At 37.7% G+C, this 13,093-nt stretch overlaps 2 protein-coding genes across 3 annotated transcripts in view; one reads left to right on the top strand and one right to left on the bottom strand.

Annotated features, from left to right (window-relative positions):
• LOC131983176 (pentraxin-4) overlaps positions 1-13,093 on the bottom strand; it is a 90,238-nt gene that overhangs the window by 16,027 nt on the left and 61,118 nt on the right. The gene's annotated exons all lie outside the window — the stretch shown is intronic.
• LOC131982802 (cell death-inducing p53-target protein 1-like) lies at positions 9,740-10,745 on the top strand. Its single transcript, XM_059347416.1, has 4 exons — positions 9,740-9,776; positions 9,880-9,957; positions 10,069-10,261; positions 10,481-10,745. Exons 1-4 carry the CDS (start codon positions 9,740-9,742, stop codon positions 10,596-10,598), a joined length of 426 nt encoding a protein of 141 aa, XP_059203399.1. The 3' UTR covers positions 10,599-10,745.

Here is a 13,093-nt window from a genome sequence, read left to right as displayed (position 1 = left end):
GACGGAAACAGCCGATCTGTGATGATTACGCATTGAGAAAAAGAAGTGCCAAATTAAGCGGCTGTGGATAGCAACAAAAATTGGTGGGGATATCGTTATATGGCGTAAACATAAACGGGTATAACATTTTTCGGGTGGGCCTTAGTTTAGGTGGTTAAAATACATTTTGTGACAGACCCCTGTCTGCAGTCTGTTTCCTGTCTGGATCACAGATCATCTACTGCAGGTAATACATCTACTGTGGGTAAATACCTCATACAACCTCACTTGAAAAAATTGAACTATTCCTTTAAGCTGCCTTCACATGATACTAATTTTTCTCTTCGCTAGCTAATTTGTTGCTCTGTTGACCTCGTCCTTTATGCCAGGAAACCATTAACCAGTTCATTAGACAAGACACATTCCTGGAATAATAACTTAGTTATACCCTAAAGGTTGCAGTCAAACACACACATATAACCTACTGCTAAAAGACACATGTTGCAAAGGTAGATATGCATCTTTTTGGTGATTTGCCTGTAGGCTGTGTGCATCTGTGTTGAGTAATGCTTGTGCAGTTGAGTTGTTTCTATCACACTAACTATCAAATATTACAAAAATGTTTAAGATAATAGTTAGTAAATTACATTTCTGCTTTTTTGTTTGTTTGTTGAGAAACTGCATACCATGTCTAAGCCTTACCTGGACAAAAAGTGTGATACTAAAATATCTCTTGTAGTTAGATTGAATGTGTGAAAACACTTACTCACTTAATTATTAGTTGTTTGAAAAAGTATTTACAGTCCTCATCCAAGCAATATAATTAAAAAAAGGTTTTAGAAATATCTATCTGATTCAAATAAAGTATACATTTGAAAACAATAATGACCTCATTGTTGTACTAACATGACACAACACATGTATCCCTTTTAACAAAACAGGAATCAATTTTTTTATGTTGTCCAGCACATCAAAGTGTAAGACAAATAAACGAGAGACATCAGTGGATAAACACAGACACTCTCTCACAGCTTTAAACACTCAGTATTTATATACCTGCTGAGTCACAGGCTATTTTTATATTTCTGATTTTACCCTCCTCCTTGCTTCCTTGCCCTCATCATTGGCCCCCTCCTTCACTCCCTCCTCCCTCACCATCTGCCTGTTGCCAACAGTCACAATCAATAGAGATGCATTACATTATAATATAAAAATAAGTTGGTATAAGAGCAACTTTTCGGATAAGCGGACGAGAATGGATGGATAAGAGCAACTTTTTAGTTTTTTAAAAATTGTTATTAAAGATAAAAATGTGTAATTCTAGCACTAATGACTCCTACTGAGTGTTGCTTTATTCAGCTTTTCTATTCAAATAATCATCACATTTTTTTCCTTATGCTAATGTCCGTAAATTTGCCTGAAATAAAAATCAGCAGAAGAATAAATTATTTCTATTTGACATAATTGACATATATATACAATGAATGGGCTGAGGAATCCACTGACACAAGCCTGTATCAGAGCAAGAAATTCCTTTACTGCCCACTCAGCATAAGGGAAAAATAAAAGTAATAAAAGTAAATATTAAAAGAGAAATAAGTATATTTCTGTATCTTTCTTTGCCTCTTTAATAAAAAAAAAAACATCAAACCTAGGACCAATAAAATACTTGATGTTCAAGTATACCTCTTATATAAAACAGGTTATAATTTTGTTCAGTATAGAGTGTATGGTAAATGTCTGCAGTTTTACCAGTGTTCTTGGCATTAGACATCTTTGATGCTATGTCAGTAATAATTCAGCAGTCACATGGCGTCTTAACATCTACAGCTATATTAAGGACGCATACAAAACTATAGGATCACGAAATCTGAATTAGGTATGTTTACTTCTATACAGGAATATTGTTTCTCACTGGCACGGAGAAATGAAAATACCTTGTTCTGCTTATTCATTTTAAACAAGCCATGGATGAACCATGGGTTGTTTTAAGACTATTAAGAGAGCCTGATAACTTAATTGATCACCTCCCTTGGGCTGTGCTTCAAGCTACATCTTAATTTTTAAAATACCTTTTAAAAAAAGAGAGTAGCTTTAAAGCCTTGTACAACCTTTTTATATCTGCTTAAGGCTAAAAACAAAAAAACAAAATGCTAAAACACACTTCTTTCAGTCAGCCACTGTAAAAAAAATGGGTTTTACAACTTCTCTTGTCCCCTCCTCTCAGCTCTGTGTAAATAGCCTGCAGTTCATTTGATGTTTCAGTGATCAAAATAATATGTTAACTGTATAAATATGACTATTTTATGCCTAGGTTGGTCATTTGTCCTGACAGAAGCATCAGAAATGTAAAAGTTCTATGATAATAATATACGTCTTTTACAGTTCCTGACTTTGATGAATGACAATCCGGTTATAAGAAAACGTGCATTTCAAACCACCAGCATGTTGCAGAATTCAGAGGGTAAGGGATCAGCCCCTGCCCTGTAATCAGTGAAAAATGTTCTGGTTTATAGACAAAATCATGACACACACAGAGACCTCAGCCTTTCTACGTAATGTTATACACTATAGGGATTGGTTTATTCTCTGGAATGTTGTTCATCCGGCCCATCAAAACACTCACACAGACTGAACCACCTCACCCAGTTGACATCATGAGCAGAGGCAACACCCGACACACTCACACACCTTTAACACTGTAGCTCCTTGGACTGAGGTGTTTTGGGCTGAAGAAAGAATTGGGAATTTGTATTCCTTAAGAATGGGTATTTCCAATCTCTTGGATCTTGATTACAGTCAAATAGAAAGAAAAACCCTCATGTTTATGTGTGTACTCATTAGTGTGTAATTATAAAACATCGGTAGAGTTGAGTCTGCCTTTTATAATGGGCTTGAGATTGGAAATAGATTCACTACAATTATTGCCCAGCCTCCCTCAACATAAACATAAGGTGTGCTTAGGCAAAGCCCTAAACCCCAGCAGCTGTCATCCAGTGACCAACAGTCGAAAAATGTGGTTCAACTGGCCTGCTCCCAGCTGACAGAGAGAAAATGCAAACCTTCCCAGAATCTTTTCCAGCTGAAATTCAATGACGTAAACAAAACAAAAGGAAACTCTCGCAGGTTTGTACATTAAAAAAAGTAGCATTAATATTTGTATTGGGAGCATTTTCTATGGCCAAACCTTTCAACGGTGCATCTTTTATCTCCTCCTACGAGCCTTTTGTCTACCGTTGGCAAACAATGTCAAGGGATTGGTCGGGTTTTTACATACAGTACGTCCTTTGTGTTTGAGATTTACTTTCATAACATTTGTTTCCAGCAACATGCTAAACAAACATTTAAAGAACAGCAAGATTCAAATGTCATTTGAAACATTATGCCAGCCATTAAGGAATAGCTTGCTATTTTCACAAATATACTTGTCAATTTTTAGCGGAGAGCTAAATGAGAAGTTTGAGAACACTCAAATATTCAAAATTCTTCTTCTAAATCTTAAAGAATTATCTTTAAGAAAGTGAATGAGCATTCTCAAAGAGCATTCACAAAAAAGATAACTTTAGTTGCATGATGAGAACACAGCACAGGCTTCGCTATCTGAAATACAGGATTGGCAATTTCTTCCTCACAAAATCATATAACATGTAAGAACTTAAAAGCCTTTGTAGGTGGATTCTTGGGACAAAATATATTCTCAATGTGTTTTTCTTGAATATGTTTCTGTTCTGGGTGCTGGAAATAAGAAATGCTGGTAACCTTTGCCCTAGTCACCACACCTGATCCAATGGCGTGCTGGCAAATTGTTTATTCTCAAAGATAAAAATGTGCAATAGCACTCATATTTAATGACCCCTACTGTATGTTGCTTTACTCAGAATTTCATTAAAATAATCAAGTTTTTTTCCTTATGCTAATGTCTGTATATTTGGCAGAAATCATCATATGTCTTTTTGACACATTTGACACATTTTTGGGTGAATGTATTTACAATGAATGGGCTGACAAATCTGCTGACACATTTTAGCATCAAGCCTGTATCATATAGCATAGCATATATAATAGCAGTGATCTCTCCTTATGAATGTTATATTGATGTTATGCAGATGATGTTCAACTATACCTCCTATATTAAACAGGTTATATTTTTGTGAAATATAAGGTGTATTGTAAATGTGTGTAGTTTAACCAGTGTTCTAGTTTAGCAGACACATGGCATCTTAACATATACAGCTATATTAAGGAAGCATACAGAACTTTAGTTAACACAGAGAAGATCACAAAATCTGAGTAGGTATGTTTACTTCTGTCGGGGAATATTGTTTCTCACTGCCACAGAAAGAAATTAAAATGTCTTGTTCTGCTTATTGATTTTAAACAAGCCATGGATGAACCGTAGGTTGTTTTAGGACTGTAAGAGAGCCTGAATTTGTCAGGGTCCCTAAGGCTGTGCTAAGGCCAAGGCCAAGCTACATTTAATTTTTTTAAATACCTTTTAAAAACAGAAAGTAGTTTTAAAGCCTTGGACATCAAGGCAAAAACAAAAAAATGTTAAAAGGCACAGATAACCCAGCTGTTAGAGTCAGAGTGTTTGAACTGTAATTTTCCACATGAACAGGTAGGGTATCTACATTCATTCATTATGCTTAACCACTTATCCGAACTCAGGTCGTGGGGGGCTGGAGCCGATCCCAGCTGTCTTTGAATATTTCTGTATAAAAAGACATGTCATTCATAGCCTCATGAAACTTTACAAAACCTATGTATGACATCCCTGTGTACATTGACAATAAGGGGCTTTTCTCAGCAGTTTCCAGAACAGAATTGCTCACCATGCAATCCCTTAAAATCCACTTCTTCAAAAAAAACCCATCCCACAGCAAAATGACAGCATGGATTTGTTAGTGTTACTGAAGGTCTTGCTATCTTAATGTGGTATGGTAAAAACCCTCGTATACTTCTATGATAATGTTCTATGCTTTCACAATCTGGGTTTTTTAACACTACATTCTACATCTTGTCCAATCGTGTAATTGCTCTCTTCCATGCTGAGAAAAACACTGAATTGTCAAAATTGAAGTGTATATTAACAAATGTAAACTTCTGTCACTCAAGTGTTGTCCATGGCCTTTCTGGACACATTCCAAGACAAAACTATGATCGCCTCGAGTCTGTATCAGGTCGAGATGTCTGCTCTAGGAATAGGTAGCAGCAGAGGGCAAACTGGTTATTCAGACACACACACACACACACACACACACACACACACACACACACACACTCCCTAAAATAATCCCTCAGAAACAAAGAACATGTTAAAAAGACAACTAGTACAGCCTTTGAAAGCTACACCTAAATCACTGAATGACTCATTCCCCGCTGCATATTAAATTCTTTGTCGGTGAGGGCTGGGCCGTGGGCGTGTCCAGGGATAGGCATGTTAAGGTACAGGTGAGACAGGTGGATATCACACTCTGTCTGGACTCTACATCGAGAGCAGCTTACACACATCTCTGCATACTGACCACAACCCCCCGCCAAGGTAAGACAGGGAGAGATTAATATGGGATGTATGGGGAAAATAAGGATTTGATTGTACAGATTTGTGTTTCTTGAGTTTGTAAGACAGGATTTAAAACTGAAGACGAAACAGGAGTTAATCAGTATACAATGATTTTTAATTAATTAATTAATTTTATAAAAAGTTGAGATAGAAGAAGAAAAAAACTTTTAAATCTCACATTAAATCACCGTCATGAATTTGTTGTTACCTAAATCTGTTTTCTTTCTGATGTTGGAACAAGATAAGAGACTCTACTGGTTTTATAGCCGACAGCTCAGCCGGCAGGAATATCTTTCAACAGGAAGTCATTTTGAATTTGATGGTTTTTATTTAGGGTTAGGGTTAGGGTAGGCTGGGGTTAGGCTTTCAGAGTTTGCCTTTCATTTTTGTTTCTTTTTGTTATTTTGTTATTAATATTATTTGTGGGTTTGGTATTTAAGGTTTTGAGCAGTACCTACAGCAATGGGTGTAGCCAAAGGTACATGCAGTTTTTTTTCTGTGAACTGGTATTTCTAGGTTTTAATTGAACTACTGTTAAGCTCCTGGCACATTTATATATGCTTTTGAGTCATTCCTGCTGCAGATAGTAACAGTGTAATTTTAAAAGAGGGGATCTGCCATGGAATATTTGCACAAACACTTTAAGTGAAAAACAGAGACTTGAGATGCCCCCCAACCTTGTAACTGTGATACTAGGAGAAGTTGTAATAGTTTTGCAGCGATTCTGGCAGTAGCAGCTCAAGAGAAATGGCATTAGCATTACAACAGTAGGATAAAATATGTTTTCCATAATACTTGTGGATTGTTTGATGCTGTCAGATTTCATGCTGTGCATACAACCAATGGCACATGACTGGATCTTTCTCAAAGTGGTTCTGACATACAGTGATGTTTGTCACATTATGTTGCTGAAGGGTTTAGACACCGGAAATGCTTAACCTAATTTTAACCTAGAGGCCACATGCTGTCACCGAATGTGGAATAACCCATATTCCAAACAACTGACATACCATTTTTTTTAATTAGCACAAATACACTCTGAGATCTGACTGAATCTAAAACTAGCTTAATTTGACAAGTCATTCACCTAAAATTATTTGCTAATACAGAAATAAATATAAAAACGAAGTACTTATATCACAAGAATGCAAAGAACTGATTTATAGTTTTACCAAGATACCATAAACTGTTACAATGGTTCATTTTAATTTCTAATAATGTAAGCCAGATACACAGCCATCTATTGTGGGCAGAACTGTGATTTTTGGCTGATTTGGGGTCAGATCAAAACCAGGGTGAAACTGAAAGTGAGAGAATCAATTTAGGACAGAACATTTGGATGATGTCTTGAGTTCTGAATAACCAAAATGTATTGTGTTGGATTAACTTCGTGTCTTTATCTGAAGTGATAAGTGATTGACTGGGTAATTTCCAATTCTAAATTACCCCATCCTTTGTCAGCTGAACATTTCTCTCTCTCTCGCTCCCTCACACACACACACAAACACACACACACACACCTGTGCCGGTTTGACCAGCACAGATGCCACAGTAAAACCACACCTATGAGTCAGATGTGTCTCAGGGTGTTAACTCTCATCAGGAAGAGCAAGTTTCACTGAACTCAACATCAGCTCTCCGGGATATGATGATAGTAATAACATGGTAACACTAGGTAAAGACCATTTGGCACGCCAAATCGATCTAGGGGCATAAAGTGTTCCCACAGCTGTGACACGTTTACAAAATCTGTTCACAGACTAACAGACATAGAAAAAGCTGTCAAGGTACTCAAAATGTGATTCTTTGTTAATAATAATAATAATAATAATAATAATAATAATAGTAGTAGTAATTACATCTGGCCCATTAACTGGATCAGTTTTTCTTGATCAGTTGCACCCATTAAACCACTCCCAGGCCTCTGTCATGAAGCTTCAGAGAAGCATGAGACCTGAGGTTGTGTAACCTTGTCCTCTCTCACAGAGGACATAACTGTTTAAACAACAGCCTCTAAATTTCTACCTTTGTAGTTTTGAAATATCTCTGCAATGTGGTCGATACATTTCTAGGAAGCCACACCCAGATGTTGCCATCAGCAGCCTTTTGTCCTGTCTGATGACAGGAACATCAGCATCACAACTTTTTGAGTATTTGGCCTACTTATTCAGTTCAGCGCTTACTTGTTCATCTATTTGTTTCATGTGTCCATTTCAATATGACAGAAACACCGTTGAGATTGGACTTTCAACACATTTTTGCTTTCATACTTAAAATTAACATCATGACTGCTGCAGCCACTTTGCAGTGCTTCTTTAAGCTTCACTCAATGTAATAGAAGACTTGTAAACCATTCATAGAAAAACAGGTCTCTGACACTGCTGGAAACAACATTTTCCTTGACTAACCTGTGCCGAACACACCCAAAGTTTCCAATTAATGTTGCACCAGCTGCTTTCAGCACAGAGGAACTCAGCCAACAAGTCAAGAGCAACTCAGCCGCATGTCTGAAACCAGTGCTTCTACCATGTCAGTCAGCTTACTGACTCTACTTACTGGAAGCCTTCATCAGAATCGACAGACAGGTTGCTGCCAGGAATCAGACTGGAACGATTGAACTGTGAAATGCTGAGAACCACATACAAACACATTTTATTACTTCCTTATTTTTCATGTATATATTCAGTCATCACTTTTAAAATGAACCTGTCAACGTGATGTCAGATGAGCTGTCTCAACAGATTTTTGGTAGATTTGTGCGAGACAGCAGTTGTCTGCAGTGACACACCCTTGGTCTGTGACACACAGAGAAGCATGCAGCTCAGTCGCATTCCTGCACCAACATATGGGTGTATACAGGCTGTGTGTGTGTGTGTGTGTGTGAGTGTGTGTGTGTGAGTGTCACAGAGAGAAAGAGACAAAATGTGTCTGTCATCTTTTCGTGATGAACTATGGCTACACCTCAATGCATGTAATGAATGGCCCGAGAAATGTGTGTGTCTGTGTGAGTGTGTAGATGGGGGGGATTAGAGAGAAACTGTAAGGCGTATACAGAGAGGATGTTACATGATAGTCAAGCAAGTGTATGCACTGTGTGTGTTTGTGTGGGAAAATAGATGCTTAGTCATGCTAGTGTGTTTGTGTTTGTTTATATGGAAAGAGAGATGGAACTGGAAAGGGGAGACAAAAGAGAGAAATGTAGAGAGGAAGAGTCATGTGCATCTTTTAGGCAGGTTTTTCCTGTGAGGGTTTATTATAGTTAACTGGTTACATGCCTTTTGATTTTCAATGAATGGGGCTAAAAAACAACAGAGCAGCTTGTGACAAACAGAAACAGTGTTACAGTATGGAGTTATTGATCTGTTAATTTATTAGCAGTTAATACCTAATTAAGTATATATAGTGCACAATATCTCACTAACTCAAACCTACACAGTGCTACAGTCAGTGCTACATAACTGTATGAATCCATCAAAACAAATATTTCTCTCCAAATTGAACAAATGAAGTGCCAGCAACTTCTAAGCAAGTCTAATTATGTTATAATAATAATAATAATAATAATAATGAAACACTGCTTTCTCTTTACAGTTTTTCCACAGTCTATTGTGACCTTATTATGAAGTTAAAGAGTAACCGTGTTTGGTAGTTTGTAGATTGGACTGGTCTAATCACATTAATTCCTGAGCTGTAAAGTAAAAACAGTAATTACTGTAGACTTTGTGGACAGAAATGCTTGTGTTATTATCGACAAACATTATGTTCTAAATCGATTCCAGTTTTATTTGTCATTTTTTTGACCAAAGAGTTCACGTTTTTGTGAATCTTTGGTTTAATTGTGAATAAGACATTAAGTTAAAATCCTTGTGATTTTAATTAAATAAACACTGTTTTCAACACTATTTATGTTTGGCAGTTTCCTAGCAATAGCTAATACATTTATTTATTTCTATGCTGTGGTTTTTTACTGTAAGTGGCGGAGTCCGCCATTCTGCATGCAAAATGATCTAAAAGAAGTTGTGCAGGACGAATATAAATCACCTCAATGGTGTAAATCTTTTTCCCTACACGGTCTTGTTGTTGCTGCCTCTTTCATACAATTTAAAGAAAAAACATGAGCAAAATAGGAACAAATAAGAAAAGCATAATTTTTTAACAATCTTTCTTTTTATGTTTATGCTCTCTTTCTGCAGCTCAATGAGTTCAGGTGAAGCTCCTCCCTACCTCACACCAGGTAAACCTAAACATGCTCAGACAAACCATCATCATCATCATCATCATCACTTTGTCTCATTAACTCTTGTTTCTGTCTCTCCTTTTACTTCCTTCTGGTCCAGTTGACGGTGGTGTGCAGGTTTACAATCTCCACACCCCATTCAACCCTCACACAAACAGCGGCAATACTCCCGCACCAGGTAAACACCTTATGTTACACTTTATGGACATGCACATCAGAAACCTTATATGTACATGGTGTAGTACATAGTTATTAACTTTTTTGTTTCCCTCCCATCTCCCTCCATCAGTGTACACCGGTGGAGGAGGTGCAGGAACGGAAACTGGAGATGGCAAAAGCAAGTATGTGAGTTACGACAAAGCGCTGGGGCGTAATCCCGGAATGACCACCTGTACTTCCTGCCAGCAGCAGGTCATGACCAACGTCACCTACAAAGCAGGGACGTACGCCTGGCTGATGTGCTTACTCTTCATCTGCTGCGGGTGAGTGTGTGTTATGTGTCTGTGCTCCTGCGATTTGGACATTGCTCTATGGTGCATTTTGTGTTTTTAATTAAATTAATCTCTTTAGTGTAATGTGAATGTGTCCCAAACCTTACCAACAGTTTTGGAAACCAACAATAGACAAACATAAATAAAATCCTTAAAAATCTAAACCTTTAAATAAGATTGATGTTGTAATTTTGTGTGTGTGTTCTGCAGGTTGGTCCTGTGCTGCTGCCTGATTCCTTTCTTCATGAAAAACTTCAAGGATGCATACCACACATGCCCCCGCTGCAACAGAGTGCTGCATGTTGACAAGAAACAATGCTGTAAATGATGAACATGAGGGCAGAAATGGAGCCACAGAAATAAGAAATAACATCCTGTTACCTTTGTCTTATCAGTTGCACCATTATATGAAACTGAAAGGCTGCAGTTCACATGTAACTCATTTCTACAGATGAGCCACTGCATTGGCCGAAGCAAAATCAAACATTATATTATCAGCAAACAGACTGGGAGTTATTGTGTTGTCAGAGCTTAAATATCATGCTCACTTTTTTTTTTTTTTTAAAAGCTCTGGCAAGTTAAATTAAGCACAGCCCATGCACTTTTTGGGAGCCGTTATATTTTTTGTCTAATTCTAGAAATAAAGTCTTTCTCTATTATAATTTTCATAAACTTCTGCATACATTATGTTGTTAAAATGAAGGCTTGTAAATAAAATATATCAAATACTTTATGTTTCAAGGGATTGTTAATTCTAAATCTAACAAACCAGCTGTTCATTTGTAGGGATCATCAAAACATTACAACTCCCATCCTCAAAGTCTGTCACAAAGATGCTTTCCGTGGGAATCCTCGAATGGCGTGTGCCAACAGGCCACTGTGCAACGACAGTGATGACTTTACAGTCAGGGTCTTGTATGAATTTTGTCAGAATGGTAGTTCTGATCCTCCTGTCTTGTAGGGGAATAAATGCACACAAGTATAGGACTCCACATAGTTTAAGGAATCCAGTGGTGGGGAAAATCTGTTCCGACTCCGAGTGCACATCTTGTCATTCTCAACAACCCTATTTGCCGTGTACTCAAACAAGTCTAGGTCAAAACCTAATATATGATTAACCCTGATTGGTCAGTGCGATTTTGTGGGCAATGTGTTATAGGAATAGTTAATTGTAGTATCTATGATGTGAATAATTGGGATATTAGTAGGTATTATGCTTTTGTTCCAGTAATAAAAACAATTAATACTACACTTAATGATAATATACCGCAAGTCTGTCACTCACACATCTCAAAGATAAAATAGGATTCCAATCTTTGAATTGATGCTGACAGACATCAACCAGCCACCACCCTAGTAAGTGATGGGCCGTTCGTGCAGATTAAGCTTCTCTTAATGCGATAGCAGACGTAGTCCATGTGGATTGCTAAAAATATATGCCCCATTCACGTCTTGCTTGCATGAGAAGCAGGCACATACTGCAATCATAAAAGAGCACAGCAGACCAGCAGGCTCAAGCAACCAAAGTCACTCACTCACTTAGATAGGAACATATAGACCCATGTGTAGGTCTAACCTCCGCTGGTCAGTCAAAAACATTATCAATAAGAGACTGGAACGAGATAATGGAGAAAGAACTGAAGTAGGCTACATTTAGTAACTGCAGGACAGCAAAGAGAGAATGTTGAATGTTCATTCAACAAGTTTGTTGGCCACTGACTGCCGATCAAACCTATAATCTCACAGAAACTGCTCATCAGTAAGTGTGTCAAGAAGCTCAAGGAGAAGTATGTGAACCCTTTGAAATTACCAAGCTTTCTGCATTCATTTGTCATAAAAAGTCCAGAGTACAGACAAACAAGTGCTTAGCCTAATCCTAAATCTACCCAAACAGACAATTATAATATTTCATGTCTTTATTGAACACATCCATTTAGAAATCATAGTGATGGTGAAAAAAGTAAGTGAACCCTTTGGCTAATGACTTTATCAAGAGCTAATTGGAGTCAGGAGTTAACAAACATGGAGTCCAAGAAATGAAACAAGACTTGAGGGAGCTGTAGGGCTACTTTAAAAAACACTCAAACTCTTTGAGAAGGCATCTGCTGATGTGAAACATGCTTTGCCAGTAAAAGAGGTCTCTGAAGCCCTATGACCAAGAATTGTTGATTTGCATCAGACCCGAAGGGGTTACAAAGTCATTTCAATGACTTCAGGTATTCACCAGTCCACAGTTCGACAAATGGTCCACAAATAGAGACGATTTAGTACTGTACTGCCGAGGTACCAGGCAAGTTGACTCTAAAGGCACAACGCAGAAAGCTCAGTGGGGGAAAAAGAACCCTACAGTAACAGCTAAAGACATTAAGGACTCATTGGAACTATGAATGGCATAAAAAAAGGGCACCGCATACCAATGAGAACATTATTCCAATGATTTGGTAGGGTGTCGGCAGCATCATGAATTTGGGGCTGCCTCAGGTTCTGGACCGCTTGCCATTATCAAGGGGAAAATTAATTCTCAAATTTATCAAGGTATCCTACAGAATAATGTCAGTGAAGCCCAGTAGAAGATAGGTGATGCAGCAGGACAATAACCTTAAACATCAGAATAAAACTACAACAGAATGGCTTCAAAAAAGGAAAATCTGCCTTTTGGAGTGTCCCAGTCGGAGCCCAGATCTAAGTCCAATAGAGATGCTGTGGAACGACCTCAAGAGAATCGTTCACACCAGACATCCACAGAATATGTCTGAGCTGAAGCAGTTCTGCAAAGAACAATGGTCCAAAATTCCACCTGAACGTTGTACAGGTCTGATCACC

The sequence above is a fragment of the Centropristis striata genome, chromosome 13 (assembly GCF_030273125.1).
Source record: "Centropristis striata isolate RG_2023a ecotype Rhode Island chromosome 13, C.striata_1.0, whole genome shotgun sequence".
Classification (NCBI taxonomy): domain Eukaryota; kingdom Metazoa; phylum Chordata; class Actinopteri; order Perciformes; family Serranidae; genus Centropristis; species Centropristis striata.
Note: the sequence above shows the minus strand (reverse complement) of the source record. Positions and strands in the feature narration are given on the sequence as shown.

Excerpts from the sequence above, each read along its gene's own strand:
- LOC131982802 (XM_059347416.1), top strand. The coding sequence starts at position 9,740 with ATGAGTTCAGGTGAAGCTCCTCCCTACCTCACACCAG. Across the intron at positions 9,777-9,879 it reads TCCTCCCTACCTCACACCAG|TTGACGGTGGTGTGCAGGTT; the intron begins GTAAACCTAAAC and ends CTTCTGGTCCAG. Across the intron at positions 10,262-10,480 it reads TTACTCTTCATCTGCTGCGG|GTTGGTCCTGTGCTGCTGCC; the intron begins GTGAGTGTGTGT and ends TGTGTTCTGCAG.